This window comes from Ambystoma mexicanum, chromosome 3q (genome assembly GCF_040938575.1).
Source record: "Ambystoma mexicanum isolate Mex_15411 chromosome 3q, UKY_AmexF1_1, whole genome shotgun sequence".
In the NCBI taxonomy this organism is placed as follows: Eukaryota; Metazoa; Chordata; class Amphibia; order Caudata; family Ambystomatidae; genus Ambystoma; species Ambystoma mexicanum.
In genome coordinates, this window is record NC_090926.1 from 923,122,414 (window position 1) to 923,141,490 (window position 19,077).

At 44.1% G+C, this 19,077-nt stretch overlaps 1 protein-coding gene across 1 annotated transcript in view; it reads right to left on the minus strand.

Annotated features, from left to right (window-relative positions):
* Positions 1-19,077, minus strand: part of LOC138583117 (ATP-binding cassette sub-family A member 9-like) — a 2,332,105-nt gene that overhangs the window by 1,499,358 nt on the left and 813,670 nt on the right. Inside the window, exon 15 of the mRNA XM_069655077.1 lies at positions 16,565-16,703. Coding sequence (XP_069511178.1) covers positions 16,565-16,703 — 139 coding nt within the window. The remainder of the gene's footprint in view (positions 1-16,564; positions 16,704-19,077) is intronic.

Genomic DNA, 19,077 nt, shown 5'->3' on the forward strand with positions numbered 1-19,077 from the left:
GTTTTTTTTATTGTTGGGGGCCCTTCAGGTTGTTTCGCAAGGGACAGCAGATTGATAGCATTATCATTTTCTTGGGTGGTGTTTTTTGACATTAACAGAGCGTTTGTGGCTGCAGAAGTTGTATGTGATCTCTGTGGTGACATCATGTTTTTATGAAACAGGCTAGAGGAGGTTGTTGTTACTTGCGGTTTGTCAGTATTGCAAGACTGTGAATTGAGCACACGTTTATGAGCCTCCTTTTGTTGGTAGGATTGGAACGGTGCTTCACAGGAAGTAATAATGCACCCGTTTGCGGGTTTTGATGCGAGGTTGGAGCTTCTTATGCCTTGAACCGCGGCATCTTCACAATGTTTGTTACATTGGGTTGTTTTCCATACGGGCCGTCCGCCGTTGCCTCATTTGTCTCAAATGGATGTAAAGAAGCATCCGACGGAATCGGATCTTTCGTCGTCATGTCGAACACCTCAAACTGGGCAGTGGCTTTGGCTGCCGAATTTCTCGAGAACGCCGGTGGAAGTATCGAGTCTCCAGCGGGCGGATTATCACTGGGACCCACATCAGGTATTTCCAAAGATCTCACATTGTTTTCATCTGCGCTGTGTGAGACTTGTTGCTCGTCTGAGGGGGCATATGCCAGGTCCTCAGATTTAGTCGATTGCAAAACTACACCTTCAGCCGGCCGTTCATGTGCGTCAAATGTTGTATCAAGAATTTCGGCGTCAGTTAGGTCGAATGGAGAGAAATACTTCTCCTTTGGGTCAGGTTGCCTTAATATGACATCAGCTGCTTCATCGTGTACAATTAGTGGAAACGGGATCGGCTCCAAGTCTGCCAAAGAAAGGAGTACCAGCGGTCTTGTTGGAATTACACGTAAAGGAGAGCCTTGCTGCCTGTTCGGAGAGACAGTCACATCATGTGTATTGGAGCTTAAATTCAGACATGAGAGATCAATATGCACAATTGGAGCTTCATTGACAGGGTTTTGATGCACTTGAGCATTGGTAGACTTAGGCAGAGTCGAATTTAAGCTCGGTGTTTGTAGAAGGGCTGAGTCGTCATGCAAGGCCGTTTTGCTTACCTTTACGCCGGCAGCGGCTTTCTCAGGCAGCGCGGTCCAGGGATTTAGCATACGGCGCTGCTGCAGCGTCTTGCAGCGTGTCTGTGGACCACTTGAGGAAAGAATTTTTGGCGGCACAACCATGTTGGAGGTCGTTGCCTGGGCTTCCTGTGCGCCCCAGACAAACTGGACAAACTGGACTCAGCCGGACTCCGCGCGGCAAAAGTGTTTTTAAACACAGCGGTGAAAATAGAAACAGGACTCCAGGCACTCGAGTAGCTGGAGCTCCTCTCAGGGACAGGCACACACGAGCGGGTCTGGACAAACTGGACTCAGCCGGACTCAGCCAGACTCCGCTAATTCAATATAAATGATGCTAATCTCATTAGCATTTCAACAAATTGTGCTGATCTAACCGAATTTGGGATGTCTTTGCATTGAAGACCTTATCTCTTGTCCCCTCATGGATAATAAATGCCAATTCTTTAGACTATGCATGAAGATTATAGCACTGTACATTTGAATATTGTTACAACATTGTAAACTGTTTCATGCCTTTATGTCGGCATGAATAATGGTCTGACCAAAAAACGAAACCTCAGAGGTTCAAGTGTATCAAAAAACAGGGTCTACAAACCCACACACGTGTTTGCCCCTCACAAGAATACGTTAAGCTCATGCGCTTTGTTCAATCCGAGTGTTGTACATCTTAATTTACAAATCATGCGGGCTTCAAATTGTCGTAAATGTAGCTGGAGGTCACCTCCTCTGGTGTGGGCACGTGCTTGCTGGAAGCAGACAAAACAAACGTCCTTTTTGTTCTCCATTTGGTGTTGAGTCTGCCAGTGTACTGCATAATGTAGCTTTGGATCTTGGCTGTTCAGATGTGACAAATGTTCACGTATCCTGTTACGTAGTTCACGTATTGTGCTACCGACATAGACCCTTTGACATACACACACTACAGCGTATACAATGTATTTCAATTTACATTTGATAAAGTCACAAATATGTATTGTCAAACCATCATGGCATGTGAAATTCGTCATTGGTGTGAGAGCATATTGACAAAGATTACATGTTCCATACTTGTGAAAACCAGAGAGGGTGTTTTTCAGCCAAATGATCTTTGTTGGTTTATCGGGCTTAAGCTTAAGGAACGAGGGACTGAGTTTGTCTTTCAAAGTCATGTTTTTTATAAAGATGAGCTTCGGTCGATTAGTGATGTATTGAGCTAGATCTGGATCCAATTTCAAGAGATGCCAGTGTTAATTTAATAGCCTGTATAGGTAATCACTGTCTTGAACATACGTGGTAATAAACTCACCTCCTTTGAGGACTGTGTTTGTCGAGAACTCGTTTGATTCAAAATAGAATTTCTTGTAAGGAGATTGATTTTGTGCAAAGCCTTGTGAATACACTGAGACGCATATGCTCGTTGCTTGAAACTTCACTAAATATGTTCACATTCCTGCTCATATGCTGCCTGTGACAACAATTTCTGTTTGCTCGATGAAATTCCGCAACTGGGATGTTATTAATAACAGACCTGCAGTGACAACTACTAGCGTGTAGAGTTGCATTAACAGGTGTTCTTTTTCTGAAAGTTCTTGTATGCAAAGTATCATTGATTATGTCAATCCTCACATCAAGAAATTCTAGCATATTGCTGCTGATACAACCAGAGAATTCAATACCAAGCGTGTTTTGATTGTGATATTGTGTAAACCGGGTAAAGCGCTACAATGTTCCATTCCATATCACTAAGACATCTCCTATATAGCGCTTCCAGATTATGATTTCTGTCTCAAATGCATGTGTGTTGTAGACATAGGTATGTTTAAAAAAAACATGAAAAGGTTGGCCAGGGATGGCGCATATTTTGGGCCCATGGCCACACCTTTTATCTGAAGATAGTATTTGCTATTGAACAGAAATTGATTGTGATTTAAGGTAAAGATAAGAAATGATTTGATCAGATCAATGTGAAAAGGTTGGCCAGGGATGGCGCATATTTTGGGCCCATGGCCACACCTTTTATCTGAAGATAGTATTTGCTATTGAACAGAAATTGATTGTGATTTAAGGTAAAGATAAGAAATGATTTGATCAGATCAATGTGTTTGGTATATGATGTGAGTGATCACGAAATACAAAATCTATAGTGTCCAAAGCTAAACTATGTTGGATGGATGTGTACAATGCTTTGACATCTAAATTGGCTAATTGATACTATGGTCGCCACTTTATTCAGTTGAGAATGGTTAATGTCTGTGTAAAGTCTTTAAGATACGCAGGCAGCAGTGGGACCAGGTCTTTGATTGCAGTGTCTATGTATTGCGAAAGGCCTTACGTTGCCCATCCAAGTTCACTCATATTTGGTCAAACATCAGGTAGAAGGTGATAGCTTTTGTGGATCTTGGGCAAAAAATACATAGTTGGGATAACCGGGTGTTGTCTAATCAAAAAGGCTCTTTCATCATCAGTGAGAATACCCTTTGAGTGCCAATCTTGAATAAGAACAGTAAGTTCAGAAACTGTCTGTGTAGTGGGATTAGCATTAAGTTTCTTGTAACACCCCGGTGTCATCAAATGATCATTTCCCATTTTTAAGTAGTCTGATGTCTTAAGGAGCACAATATTTCTGCCTTTATCGGCCTCCTTGATCACAATACTTGAATCCTTGGCTAGATCATTCATTGAAATCCTCTCCGCTTGGGTGAGATTGGATTTGTGACTGGTGAAAACTTGCTTAGAATGGTCAATATGATTATGAATCTCCTGTGTCACAGCTTGGTGAAATGTGTTAATCACATTCTCACTGGTTGTTGCTGGAACAAATATGGATCTTTTTTGTGTTCTGTTATGTCCAAATTGTGTTGGTGAACTCCTAGACCTTGTTGTATGGATGTTATAGAAGGTGGCATATCTGTGGTGAGGGACATTAACAGACGTGTGTTCTCTATATCTGCTACTAAAAAGGCACTCAAAGGTTCTTGTCTCTTCTCTCACTGATGGATGATATACTGTGACCTGATTATGAAAGAATTTCTTCAATTTTAGTTTTCTCACATATTTATAAAGATCAATTTGAAATTCAATTAAATCAGATGTGTACTGAGAGCAACAAAAAAAGACCTTTATTAAGAAGAGACAGTTCAGAAGAAGATAAAGGTCTCTTGGACAAATTACAAACTATGTTTTCAGGGTGGGCTTGCCCCTGAGGTTCCTGGTGCTTGACCTGGTTAGTCTTGCATTTATATTCCTTCCTGTGACTGCTCCTTGACCTTCTTCCTCTTCCTCCTCTGAAGAAGTGGTCCCTGTTGAAATATTGTGTCCTAAAGGGACTTGGAATCTGACCTGTTTTGAAAATGAACGATTGCAATTAGATTGGTTTCCTTTTTTCTAGCATTTAATTTCCCACTAGGAAGCCTCTTCTGCAATGCTGTAAGTCTGTGGCAGCACTGCCCTCCCCTGATTCACTACAGGATTTTCCTCTTCTGATTCTACTTTAAAGGAACCTGAAGTGTAAGTCAGAATTTTAACACTTGGTGGTATATTGTCATAGTCAAATTTGGCTTGGAAAGTGTAAACATGATTGTTATCTTTTTCATCCCTAAAAAACTTGCAAAATGTGCACAATTTGATTTATCTTGGTACTCCTTGAAGAGTGCATACATTTTCGCATAGTTTTTATCTTTTGTGCTAGCTGGATTGCTAATTTTCTCAATTTCTGTATTGATGGCCTTTATTTGAGCAATAGCTCGCTGTTGCTCACGGTCTGCATGCTGTATGAGCAATTTTAAACAAATTTCCAAACTCAAGGTGAGATTTTCTTCCCATTGTTGGGCTGGATCCTGATCCTCTGAATTGGTAAAGTCAGGAAAAATCAAAATCCTAAGACCCCTCGGAACAATATTATGTTCTAAATAGTTAGTTCATGATGCTTTTTCCCAGTACTTGTTGATTTTCCTTTTTGAGAAACATTCTAATTTTAAGAATGTATTGGCTAGTGTTTCAGTTAAAATATTTCTGCTAGCAAAGGAATTGCTTGTGCTGTTCTTAGGGGAAACAGTGCTACTCTATCTTCCTCCCTATTTAGGAGGTATTCTGCTATTTTTCAAATGAGAAATGCAAAGTTATCACCCAGTCAATCGCCAACCTGGATTGTGAAAGGAGATGAGAGTATAGGGTGCCAGGAAAATGCGCACTCAGACAAAAGGTCAACATACACATTTATGAGTGCAGCAGTCAACATTCTTATATTTTGCATTGCTCTTTTCTAGGAATAGACCCTATAGTAGGTCCATTCCAATTACTTGCAGTTCGACAAACTAAAATTCCACCTTGGAAAGGTAATCATATGTATCTAATAGACTAGATTTTTGATAATTCTCAATTGAACAGAGCATGAAAGTAAATATCACTTTTAAAACTCATGCACCCTGGTATAAGGTGTTTAATACACACAATGGAAGCACTCCAAAACACGTTTCGCACGGGACTATACTGTATCCGTTTAACCGAAATTCATTTCAAAGACAAAGGTGTCTTAATTAGAGTGGTTGGATAACAATACTTTGATAGCAGATCGGAAAATACTGAACGGGTAACCTCTGCATTGGAAATCATCATCTACCCTGTTTGTATATTAACCTTATAGAGGTGCTTGATAATAGAACAAAAGTGTGTGTGACATATCCATTTTTAAACTACTATTCAGTCACAATAACCTCAAGTACTCTTAACTGACCTTCAATGACAAGTCAGGCATATGAATAATGAGTGCCAACTAATTTCAGTTGTTCAATTGGTATCAGATCTTACTCTTTGATAAATAGTGTTTGGCACACCACACTGCATGGAACTCAGCATGATAATGTGAGGTTAACAGTTGAATAAGACTCATGCCAAGTACTTTACAATATATTGCTAACCAAATATTCTTTTCAATCTCTTTTTTTAAATGTGTGCTTTTTCTTTTGGTTACCTATGTCCTACCCTTCCCTCTCTCTCTTTCATGTAATGGACTTGTTTATTTTCTTGTGTTAGTTTCTGATTGACCTATATAATGAAAATAACATTGGGCAATAATTCATTGTTTTTGTTTATCATGATCTTGCTGATTTGTTTAAAAATATTTAACTGTTATGTTTTGCCTTGAAAAAGACCAAAAGCGGTCGAAACACGTGTCGGCAAAGATTGTACTAATTCAAGCAGACAATTCTGATTAAAAACAAGGACTGCATATTGTATCCGATTGTTTTTCTAATGAATTCATGTGACAGCGCATCTTCATGGAACGACAGCTAGTGTTACATTTAGGATAAACAATCTTATTAGGCTTTGTGTCATTGAGATTGTGCAAGTGCTATGACCTAAAGTGCAGGGGCAAGTGCGGTGGTAATATTGAACCTCTTTGCATTGCCTGTTTGATATTTTTCACCTGTTCTTCTCATGGCTTTACATGAGGTGAACCATGTAACCACCATCTTGGAATCTCATCCTTAATCATCCTTCTGTCTGCATTATTTCATATCCTTGGGATACAGATATGCTGCTTGGCATTTCCAGCAGACCACATGGATTGCGGCCATTCCACTTTGTCACGCTGAGTGCCAAGTGAGTTTGGGATCTTTTCTATGCAGCTTCCTTGATCTCTATGCTTGTATTCATAAATGATGTTCTCCTGATAATTGACTATTGGTATAAAGCATTGTGGGTTCTTAATATGGTAATCCCGTTTAGCAAGTGTAGATTCAAACACTCTGGATATTAGGGTTTTACTGACTCCTGATATTGGTGTTTCACACACCCCTAATGGTGTAAAACCACTCCCAGTAGCCTGCCTGCAGAATGACACTCTTTCTGTGTGCATAGAGCATCTTCCAGAGGCATTGCCTGTATTTCATTGAAAAGAGGAGAGTAGGAGGGGTGCGGAGAGGGGGGCCAATGGAGACCTGAGGGCCTGAGAGAGAGTGAGGGAGAAGGGCAAGGAGTATAGGAGATGGAGGACAAGATGTCCTGAGTTTTAGAAATGAATTGAGAGGCCAGAGAAGAGCAGAGGGCCAGGGAAGGCAAAGGAGAAGTGGTGACTGCTGTAGGGTTGACGAGTTCCTTGCAGATTTTGAAAGGTTCAGCCGTGTTGCTAGTGGCCGCAGAGATGCGGGCTCGGCTATAAATGCAAGAACACACATTTTTGACTTTCCTAGAAATCATTATGACAATACACCAATGTCAGATAAGGATAACATACAACCTCAATGCAGCAGACTGCGGAATTAGAAAATAGAAGTAATAAGAGAGGAGGGACAGTTAAATAGGGAGCAGTAGTGGCTGTTCCCCCTGCCTGCACACTTCTTACCTTGTCAGTCGCTGCTGCTTGACGGCTTCACTGCATGCTCCCACAGCGAACACCGGTGAACACGCCCCTGAGCTGCAACATTGGGAGCTGCCCATTGCCTCAGGGACCTTTGCCGAGCGGCTGCAATAGGCAGTGGGCGTGCCCTGCTCGGATCACTTAAGTAGGGCTGAGAGCCCAATCAGGAACCAGGGGGGGGGCGGGTAGAGGGAGGGAACAAGGGAAACCAGAAAGCCGGCTTCCACACAGGTCGTAAAGCAGCTGAGACACAAGAATAACAGGCAACAGAAAATAAAGTTAAAAGCTCAGTGCTGCATCCCAAGATGGAAGGTAGCACTCATTGATGCCTCCTAGTGTAGAATAATCCATGCGGTATGTAGGCAGGCTAAAGATCTTCAATAGCACATAAGCAGGGGCTGATGACCAATCAGGAGTCAGGGGAGGGGATGGATGAGTGCGGAACCAAGGGAAACTAGAAAGCAGGCTTCCACACAGGCCGTGAAGCAGTTGAGACACAAGAATAACAGGCAACAGAAAACAAAGTTAAAAGCTCAGTGCTGGAGCCCAAGATAGAAGGTAGTACTCACCGAAGCCTCCCATTGTAGAATAATTCATAGGGCCAGCAGAACAAATGAGCGGAAACTGGATGAGGCACAAGGAGCACGGGAAACAGTTAAGAGGAAGAGGGATTGGGAACAAAGTGGATGGGCAGGTGAGTAGAATGAGATTAAATAAGAGAGCTATGGGGGATCAAGGCCATAGAGGCACTTAAAAACAATACAGATCAAGTTAAAAAGTAGACGATTTTCAAAAGAAAGCCAGTGCAGAGCGGAAGTCACGGGGAGAAAGGGAGCAACACATCCAAATTGGGTAATGGTATATGGAACCGGGAGGGGCAAGGTGAGATGCAGGAAGTCTAAGGAGGAGAGAGGAGCAGTAGAACAGTCGGGAGACGACTAACGGGGAAATCCGTTTAGTAGAAGGAAAGGTAAGGAACCGCCAAGCTTTTTTAATATTGAACAGTGGATGACGAGGAGAGAGAGAGAAGAGATATGAGCAGAAAAGGATAGTGAGGAATCAAGGATGATACCAAGATTACGGACAGTGGGAGAAATTGAGAGCGGAGGGGGGAGGACAAAGAGAGGGGAAGGGGAATAATAGCAGGAGGGAAGAAAAGAACCTCAGTTTTCAATCGCTTGAGGTGGAGAAAGAGATCGGACATCCAGGATTGAATCGCAAGGAGACAAGTATACCAGGAAAAGAGCAAAGAACCTGTAAAAGAGGGTAAAGACTAACATACATAAATGCTCTCTAAACTTGAGAACAGGCAATGAAGCTTTAAGGTTGCAAATATAAATCATTGTGACCGTCTGCGACTATGCACATTTTCTCAGTCAAGTGATGACTGCATGCTTGACAGCTTTCAGGAGGCCAAAGTGCATGCAGCTTAAATCCCTTTCCCAACCATCCAAGCTGTCCTCATCCGAGCAGAGATCCCGAACTTTGATTTCACCAAGTTCATTGTGTACCAAGTCGATGATGAATTGTCTAGGAATTGCTGAAGTTATCATAGGAAGTTGTGCTCCATTATATGCAGATTGTTTCGATTTTTTGGTTTTTCATTTCTAAACCTAAATTGTCATGATCTCTGCTTCCAAAAGGTCAGGGTTTTCCCAACTCCATTGGAAGCAGATCCATAACCCAGGTTCCGAGTGCCAACCAGTCCCAATTGGGACCTTTTGGACCTAGTCCTGGCGCCAGTGGCACCAGGCTCATAAATATGCCCAGTCCCAGCGCTGGAAGCGCCGGGCTCATAATGCTTGGGTGGACTTACCTGCAGCAGACCATGCTGCTTACTTGCCTGCCAGTTGAGCCTCTGATCCTCTTCTGTTTGGAACTACTTTTCCTGTTGGGTGGGGCAGGAGCCACTCCCTAGATTCAGAACACTGGAACTCTTCTGGAAAGCAGGAACTCTTTTCTTTCCTAGGCGTGGCTGTGGAAGGAGACACCTAAGCACTACAGGAGGCTATTTAAACCACACCCGATGGATGAATCTTGCTTTGCGTTATTCTGCATCCTCTGCAGCAGAACGCTCATCGTGTCTTCTGCATCTGATCCTGGGCCTAAGGGAAAAGGCTTACCATCCTGAATCCAGTCTTCAGCAACACCTATAAAGACAAGAAAGAACAGGTTAGCATTACGGTCTTCAGTGACAGCTCTTCACTTACCTGGTCCATCGGCTGTCACCAACGCCTCGCGCTGCATTCCGGCATCTGAAAGACAAAGGCTTACCTACTCTTCGTGCGCTCCGGAGGTCTTCACACTGCATTCCGGCATCTGAAAGACAAAAGCTTACGAACTCTTCGCACGCTCCGGAGGCCTTCAGCGCTGCATCCCGCATCTGAAAGACAAAACAAGGTGCGTTTAAAGACATTGGGGAACTTTAATACTCACGTGCCATTACTCCTTTCCACATCTAACCCAGTGGGTATTCCGGCACCCTGCAGCCGCTCCGAACTTGTACCTGCAAAATAAAAAGACAGTTAGAGCGCATCGTGAAGCAGGCAACAAGCGCTTACTTACGTGCTTCCAGGCGCTTCTATTCATCACACGGGCTCCATTTTCAACTCACTTCAGCCCGTCATCCGCCATTGCCGGAACCCTGCAAAACAAGAGACATCATTACTAAAGACTTTAAAGACATTAGAATTACTCGAAACTTACCGTTCGTGCAGTAAACAACGGACAGCAGTCCTCTGAAGTCAAGAGGCCTGCTCCCCTTATCCAGTGAAGAAACTGGTTACAGCACCCTGCCCCGAGGCAGATGGAGAGCACGGCGTTCACTTACCTAAGGTGAGAGCGTTAACCTTTGGGGTTCTACAGGAGAAGAGAAAGGAAAGAAGAGAGAGACATTCAATAACCCAGTTCCTTAATCCCATATTTTCTATCTGCAGACATCTTACCCTTCGAGTCAGACATACAGTGCACAGAGGTCCAGCCCAAAGAGCCAGCCGTGTGTTACACATCACCTTTGAAGATACGGTATACGCCCAGTCAAGACCGGCGCCTCTACGGGAATCAGATGAGCGTTACAGAACGCAAAGCCTACCACAAAACTCCCGTCCAGGCGCTATGGAAACCTCGGATACCGACCAGCTAGCCCAGTTACTTGGGGAACTAAGGGCAGAAGTGCATGCAGCCCGTCAGGAAACGAACGCTCTAAGAAGGGAACTGATTATTTCCAAGGAGCGAACAGATGATCTCGCTAGACAATTGCTACAGTCACAAGCCGGACAGACCCCGTTACCCGCATCTGGGGGAAATCTTCCTTCTACATCCTCTATGAATCCAGTGCAGATCAACCTACCTGGGAATGTACCTCTGGCTCCGCCCAAACGATTTTCTGGTGACCCAAAGAGGTTTGCAGTATTTATCAATCAGTGCCGGTTGCATTTCTTATGCCGGCCAGCAGCCTTTCCAACTGATCAAGCTAAAGTAGCTTTCGTGCTTTCGTACCTTAGTGGCAATGCGGCAGACTGGTCGATCCCTCTAGTAAATCAAGATGATCCGGTCCTCCATGATTTTCAAGCTTTTCAGCTCAGTATGGAAAAACTGTTCGCAAGACATTCACAGGGGCAGGCCTTGGACAATGAGCTTCTTTAGTTGCGACAAGGTAATCAAGACCTTTTGGCTTATATTGCGTCTTTCAACAGACTGATATTGGAAACTCAATGGCCTGAGGACAAAAGGATTACGCTGTTTTATAGAGGTCTACGTGGAGAGCTCAAAGATGTGTTAGCCCAAGTAGTGAATCCCCCACAAGATTGTTCGGACTATATAGACTTAGTCGTTCAAATAGATCACAGACTGCAGAACAGGAAGGCCGATCGGTCCAAGTTTGATGCTCGAGTATTTTCCAAACCGCCAACTCCTTCCAAAGGAGTAGACTCCGGGGAACCCATGCAAATAGGGGGTCTGAAAGGTCCTCTAACACAAAAGGAGCGGGAAAGGAGAAAACAGTTGCAATTATGCCTCTATTGCGGAAACTCAGGGCACTTTCTTCGAGACTGTCCGGTGAAACCTGCCAAGAAGGCAGTAGGAGCTGCAGTTACCAAAGTTACAAACTCTGAGCAGGGAAACGACCTCGCCCGACAAGAATAGAGGTCCTCTTGCCGAGCGTGAAAACCAGTTCTGTGACCTTGCATTTCGTGATACCTATGGTCCTCATTAGCCCTGATAATCCGGATTGATTACATGCAATTGAAGCTTACGTCGACAGCGGTGCCATCGGCAATTATGTGGATCATGAAATGGTTTTGAGGATGAATCTAACTCTTTGTCCCAAGGCTGTAAAGGACGTCATTACTACGGTGGATGGTACGGAGATAGCCTCCGGGCCAGTAACGCATACCACTCAAGAAGTGACGCTAGTAAGTCAAGATGGACACCATGAGAAGATCGTGTTCGATGTGATCAAGGCCCCTCAGTTTCAGATTATTCTAGGAATACCTTGGTTAGAGAAACACAATCCTCTGATCGATTGGCGAGCAAGAACGGTCCAGTTTCCAGAATGTGTCTCTACTTGTCACCCTCCACCTGGTGTTGCACTGGCAGCAATTTCTTCAGAGACTCCCCAGTTACCTCCCGAATACCTAGAATACCAAGATGTTTTCCGGAAGGATCAGGCTAACTCTCTACCTCCTCATAGGTCTTATGACTGCCAGATAGACCTGATACCTGGATCTACTCCTCCTTGTAGTAGAATTTATGCCCTCACCGAGCCTGAGAACCTTCACCTTCGACAATACCTGGATCAATACCTGGCAAATGGGTTTATTCGTCCTTCCAAGTCCCCTGCTTCTTCCGCTTTGTTCTTCGTTCCAAAAAAGGAAGGAGACCTTAGAACTTGTATAGATTATCGCTCCCTGAACCAGATCACCGTTAAGAATAGATATCCGTTACCTTTGATCCCTGAACTCCTGGACCAAGTCAGAAAAGCATGCATATATACAAAGCTGGATCTTAGAGGAGCTTACCACTTGGTACGAGTAAAAGAGGGCGATGAATGGAAGACGGCCTTCCGCACCAAGTATGGGCTATTTGAATATCAGGTCATGCCCTTCGGACTTAATCTGAACATCGGAAACACGTGAAAATGGTCCTCGAAAGATTGCGTCAACACAAACTTTTCGCTAAGTTGGAAAAATGTGTTTTCAACGTGACTGAAGTTGAATTCTTGGGATTCATATTATCACCTGGCGGAGTGCGTATGGATTCAAAGAAGGTCGATGCAGTTCTCAAATGGCCATCACCATCCTCCGTAAAAGGTGTGCAAAGCATGTTAGGCTTCGCTAACTTTTACCGCAGGTTTATCCCCGAATTCTCTCGAATAGTCCGGCCCATCACTGCCTTGTTAAAGAAAAACAAACGTTTTGAATGGTCTACCGAGGCGGAACAAGCTTTCCAGGATTTGAAGACTAAATTTATCTCTGCACCAATCTTAAAACACCCTCGCCCCGAACCCCCCTACATCGTGGAAACTGATGCTTCAAGCCTTGCCATGGGGGCAGTTCTATCACAAAAGGACCCGGTAACCAATCAGTTGCATCCCGTTTCATTTTGGTCCCGCAAATTCTCGCCTCCTGAAATCAATTACACGATTACTGACAAGGAACTTCTGGCTATCAAGTCTGCCTTTAAGGCTTGGCGGCATTATCTGCTGGGGGCCCGACACACCGTTACTGTGATTACGGATCACCGAAACCTGCAATATTTGAAAACCGCAAAAGCCCAATCCTCTAGACAACTCCGTTGGGCATTATTCTTTGCCGAGTTTGACTTCATAATTATCTATCGACCTGGTACAAAGAACGGTAAAGCTGATGCCCTTTCTCGGATGGGAGTGGAAGAACACTTGATCAACCCTAAACCTGTACCAATCATTCCCGAACAAAGAATTCTGGGTGTAATCGCCACAGAATCCATAGAGGAAGTTAAGGATAAAGCCAGGCAACTTGTAACTCCAGCAGACATACAGAATTGGCATCTGCAGGGAGAGGACTTTGCAGTAAAGGACAACTTATTGTATTTCCAAGAACGATTATACCTACCCAGCACAGATTTACAGAAAAAAGTAATCTCTTGTTATCACGATTCTTTAATGGAAGGACATCCCGGTATGGCCAAGACCTCAGAAAAGATCAAGCGCTACTTCTGGTGGCCGTCTTGGAAAAAAGATATCAGAGACTTTATAATGTCCTGTGGAGTATGCGCCCAAAACAAGAGTCAAAAGGAAAGACCAGCAGGCCTCTTACGCCCTATTGACATTCCACCTTCCCCTTGGCATACGCTTTCTATGGACTTCATCACCGATCTACCTCCATGCTCCGGATACAATACGATTCTAGTAATCGTGGACTTATTCTCCAAGATGGCGCATTTCATTCCGCTCAAAGGCTTGCCAACAGCAGCAACTCTGGCCCGAGAATTTCTCGAAAACATCGTCCGACTGCACGGTTTTCCTTCGGTTCTAATTTCGGATCGAGGTAGTCAATTTATTTCTCATTTTTGGCGAAGTTGCTGTCGGTCGGCTCAAATTGATGTGAGACTATCGACCAGTCACCACCCTCAGACCGACGGACAAACCGAGAGGACCAATCAAACTCTGGAACAGTATTTACGCTGCATGCTGCAACAAACTGAAAAAACTTGGAAAGACATCCTTTGGATAGCCGAATATGCCTACAATAACGCTGTCCATTCGGGAACTGGGAAAACCCCGTTTTTTCTTTTGTACGGCAGTCACCTTCGAACCTCGGAGTTGGATCCCCTCCAAGATCTTGAAACACCAGCAGTAGACTACCTGCATTCTACAATCACCCAAGCCTTTAAGGAAGCTGTTTCTCACCTTCAAAGGGCTAAAGAACAATACAAGAAAGGAGCAGATCAACATCGGAAGGAAGCCCCTCAATATCAAGTAGGGAATCAAGTCTGGTTATCCACCAAGTATCTACCTCTAAAAGGGCCACGCACATTCAACCCAAGATACCTTGGTCCCTATCCATCACTACCATAGTAAACCCAGTAGCGGTCAAGTTGGACTTGCCCCCGCACATGAAGATACATCCGGTCTTCCACGTCTCTCTATTAAAACCCGTGCAACCTCAAACCCGACTAACTAAATCTCCAAAACCTATCCTAGTTGATGGAGAACTCGAGTTTGAAGTCAAAAGCATTCTGGACTCCAAGATCTCCAAATCTAAACTATTTTACCTAATTGACTGGAAAGGCTACGGCCCCCAAGAGAGATCCTGGGAACCTGCTGAATATGTCCACGCTCCTCGCCTAATCAAAAGATTTCACCGAACATTTCCTGACAAGCCAAAACCCCCGGAGAAGCCCGGTTTGGGAGGGGCCTTGAGGGGGGGTACTGTCATGATCTCTGCTTCCAAAAGGTCAGGGTTTTCCCAACTCCCTTGGAAGCAGATCCATAACCCAGGTTCCGAGTGCCAACCAGTCCCAATTGGGACCTTTTGGACCCAGTCCTGGCGCCAGTGGCACCAGGCTCATAAATATGCCCAGTCCCAGCGCTGGAAGCGCCGGGCTCATAATGCTTGGGTGGACTTACCTGCAGCAGACCATGCTGCTTACTTGCCTGCCAGTTGAGCCTCTGATCTTCTTCTGTTTGGAACTACTTTTCCTGTTGGGTGGGGCAGGAGCCACTCCCTAGATTCAGAACACTGGAACTCTTCTGGAAAGCAGGAACTCTTTTCTTACCTAGGCGTGGCTGTGGAAGGAGACACCTAAGCACTACAGGAGGCTATTTAAACCACACCCGATGGATGAATCTTGCTTTGCGTTATTCTGCATCCTCTGCAGCAGAACGCTCATCGTGTCTTCTGCATCTGATCCTGGGCCTAAGGGAAAAGGCTTACCATCCTGAATCCAGTCTTCAGCAACACCTATAAAGACAAGAAAGAACAGGTTAGCATTACGGTCTTCAGTGACAGCTCTTCACTTACCTGGTCCATCGGCTGTCACCAACGCCTCGCGCTGCATTCCGGCATCTGAAAGACAAAGGCTTACCTACTCTTTGTGCGCTCCGGAGATCTTCACACTGCATTCCGGCATCTGAAAGACAAAAGCTTACCAACTCTTCGCACGCTCCGGAGGCCTTCGGCGCTGCATCCCGCATCTGAAAGACAAAACAAGGTGCGTTTAAAGACATTGGGGAACTTTAATACTCACGTGCCATTACTCCTTTCCACATCTAACCCAGTGGGTATTCCGGCACCCTACAGCCGCTCCGAACTTGTACCTGCAAAATAAAAAGACAGTTAGAGCGCATCGTGAAGCAGGCAACAAGCGCTTACTTACGTGCTTCCAGGCGCTTCTATTCATCACACGGGCTCCATTTTCAACTCACTTCAGCCCGTCATCCGCCATCGCCGGAACCCTGCAAAACAAGAGACATCATTACTAAAGACTTTAAAGACATTAGAATTACTCGAAACTTACCGTTCGTGCAGTAAACGACGGACAGCAGTCCTCTGAAGTCAAGAGGCCTGCTCCCCTTATCCAGTGAAGAAACTGGTTACAGCACCCTGCCCCGAGGCAGATGGAGAGCACGGCGTTCACTTACCTAAGGTGAGAGCGTTAACCTTTGGGGTTCTACAGGAGAAGAGAAAGGGAAGAAGAGAGAGACATTCAATAACCCAGTTCCTTAATCCCATATTTTCTATCTGCAGACATCTTACCCTTCGAGTCAGACATACAGTGCACAGAGGTCCAGCCCAAAGAGCCAGCCGTGTGTTACACATCACCTTTGAAGATACGGTATACGCCCAGTCAAGACCGGCGCCTCTACGGGAATCAGGTGAGCGTTACATAAATGCACCCTTACTTTTCTGTCAAATGCAACAAAACGTAAAACTTGATACAATAACATCTCTCACAATGTGAGGAAATATACAATTGTATGTGGTGGATTATCAGAATGAGGCTGGTACTATGCAGCGGCCTGGACCTATTTGTCAAATCGATATCCCTAAATGCAATGCACCTATCCTAACGCAATTTAGGACCTGATACTTTTGAAAAGGTTTTTCACCACTCAATTCTTGATTGAAAAAAGGATCCTTGCTCACCGGCCAATATGTCAGCCTCATCCATGAACTGGGTGCTGAACAGCGTAACTCGGTCATCTTTGCGCTCTTTTAGGAGGGCCCACACATGGTGTCTAGAGCACGGATCTAGTCCTGCAGTTGGCTCATCAAGCAGCAGTATCTGCATACAGGAAAACATACAAGAAAATTAAATACCTTCAGTTAAGTTACCATGTTTCTATTAACACAGTGAGAGATTGAAGACAGAACACATCTTTATTATGATACTGAACTTTGATTCTGTTGCTAAATAAGATTCCATTTGGTTCAATAATTAGCTTTCTGCGTCAATTAAAAACAGTATCTAGCAAATGTGCTGGTTTTAAAAGTTTGGTGCCCATCTCTACAACAATTGTTTCTTGGCCAAAACTGTATTCTGCCTGCAGTGACGAAAACAAATCCAAAGGCAGACAATATGGTTCCATATAACCATAACATAACCATAGGAGAAATGTGAGCTATGTGAATGTTGGGCGGAAGACAGGTTTATTGATGTTTACAGATCTAAAGGAATCAAAGATAGTGTGGTCAGGCGTTTACATTTATTAATGTTTACATTTTAAATATTAAATCCCTTATCGGAGGTATTCAGACTCGGCTTTCTACAACAAATTTCAAAATTGATTCTGATCCACGATGCACTATGTTCCTCGTTTGTCAACCTTACATATGGATGTCTTGCATCGGGGAATGAGCATGCACTAATCTTCGAAAAACCTGCAGAGATCTTAAAGCAGGGATGCCCATAAACCCAATAAGGGACAGATGTCCCAGATATTGTATCCTCACGTCCAAATATTGATGCAGTCAGAATGAAACATGATATGAGGACCATTCCCACTGTGCAATATGTGCTTAATGATTCAAGCATGCATTCCTTATATAATTCACATATTTGTCAAATATAATGCTCTTCTGTCATTCTTATGTTCCCAAAACACTCTTTGATTTTGTGTAAAGCATCCAAGACCACTTGTATAATGCTATTTGTCCCCTTCCCCTTTCCTATAAGGGTATTTCAAAAGAGTACAATAGGAGTGTACCAAACTGTCTATCTTGCAATTCTAACCTTCTATCAGACAATTATATATATGGTTATTCTAGGTTTTGATATTGTGCTTTGCTCAGTAACCAACAGTTATCCTTTGAAATTTGCATTTAAAAATTTCACAGAAGCCACTTTATGATGTTTGTGCAATTAAATGACTTCCTTTTTGGTTTTGGCGAATATGGTGGCTTTAGCGCCATCTATGGGGCAAAGCATTGCTAACACAGGAAAGAAACATGGGTGGTCAAAAGCAGGATCTCGTTGACATGGTAACAGGAAATTCTAAGGCATCACCATTCTCCGTCAGAAAACATGTATTTATAGTGGGAAAAAAGAGGTTTGTTTCTCCCGGCTATCTTGCTTGGGGTTTGTGAAATAAATATTTGTAACACTCTGGTTAGTACGTATTCATTTGTTTATTGTTGGTGTTTTTCTTGGGTGATTTTTTCCTTAAATACATGTGTTTTTGAGAAACACTATTTGGAACTTGACGAGCAAGTTTAGGTCAGCCGACACGTGTTTCGACCCTACGGTCGTTCTCAAGGCAAAATTAGGTTGCTGTGTGCCCTCAGTGGGGTTCTGTAGTAATAAACTGTCCTTAAGGTAGTCCTGGCTCCTGTTGGGCCCTTTATGCTCTGTCTGGCGTCCCAGGCGGTGTTCTGCTGCAGCACCGCCTGGGACGCCAGACAGAGCATACAGGGCCCAATAGGAGCCAGGACTGCCTTAAGGACAGTACTACAGAACCCCACTGAGGGCACACAGCAACCTAATTTTGCTCGTCAAGTTCCAAATAGTGTTTCTCAAAAACACATGTATTTAAACCCAAGCAAGATAGCCGGGAGCAACAAACCTCTTTTTTCCTACTCACCAAACTGGGGCTTAGGCTAAACCCCAAAACCGCTCCTGTGATGTTGCCCAAATCACAATCACAATACAATTGGAGCTCAGCACTGGCAGGTTCCACTCCTAGAGCCTAAACCCACCTCATGTATTTATAGTGTCCTTGGCCACTCCAACCAATGCACAGGTATTTTACAATGATTCTCCCAATGAGGAGTCTTGTTGGAAAGCACATGTGTTCTTCCGGTACTGGGATAGCAGGGCCCCCCATGGCCCATGTGGTGCGGGGCCCCAGATCAAAGGTGGGCCCCCTGATGATTGCTGACCAGTCACACAGCAGGGACTGCAGGGACCTCTGTTTCTGCTATTCTACAACCCTGGCATGACCATCATTTCTGACACTTGTTTTTGGGCCTTTATTTAAGGGAATTGAAGCTTGCTTTCATAAAAATGAAAGCAAGCAGGAATTCTCTCAGACAAAGGTCCCAAAACACAAGCAAACCAACGATAATGGTTGAGGGTACTATTCGGACACCAGGACTACAAGAAGACACCAAAGCAGTAGAGTGTAAAGGTAAATAAAATAGAAAGTGTTTGTATGATTGTA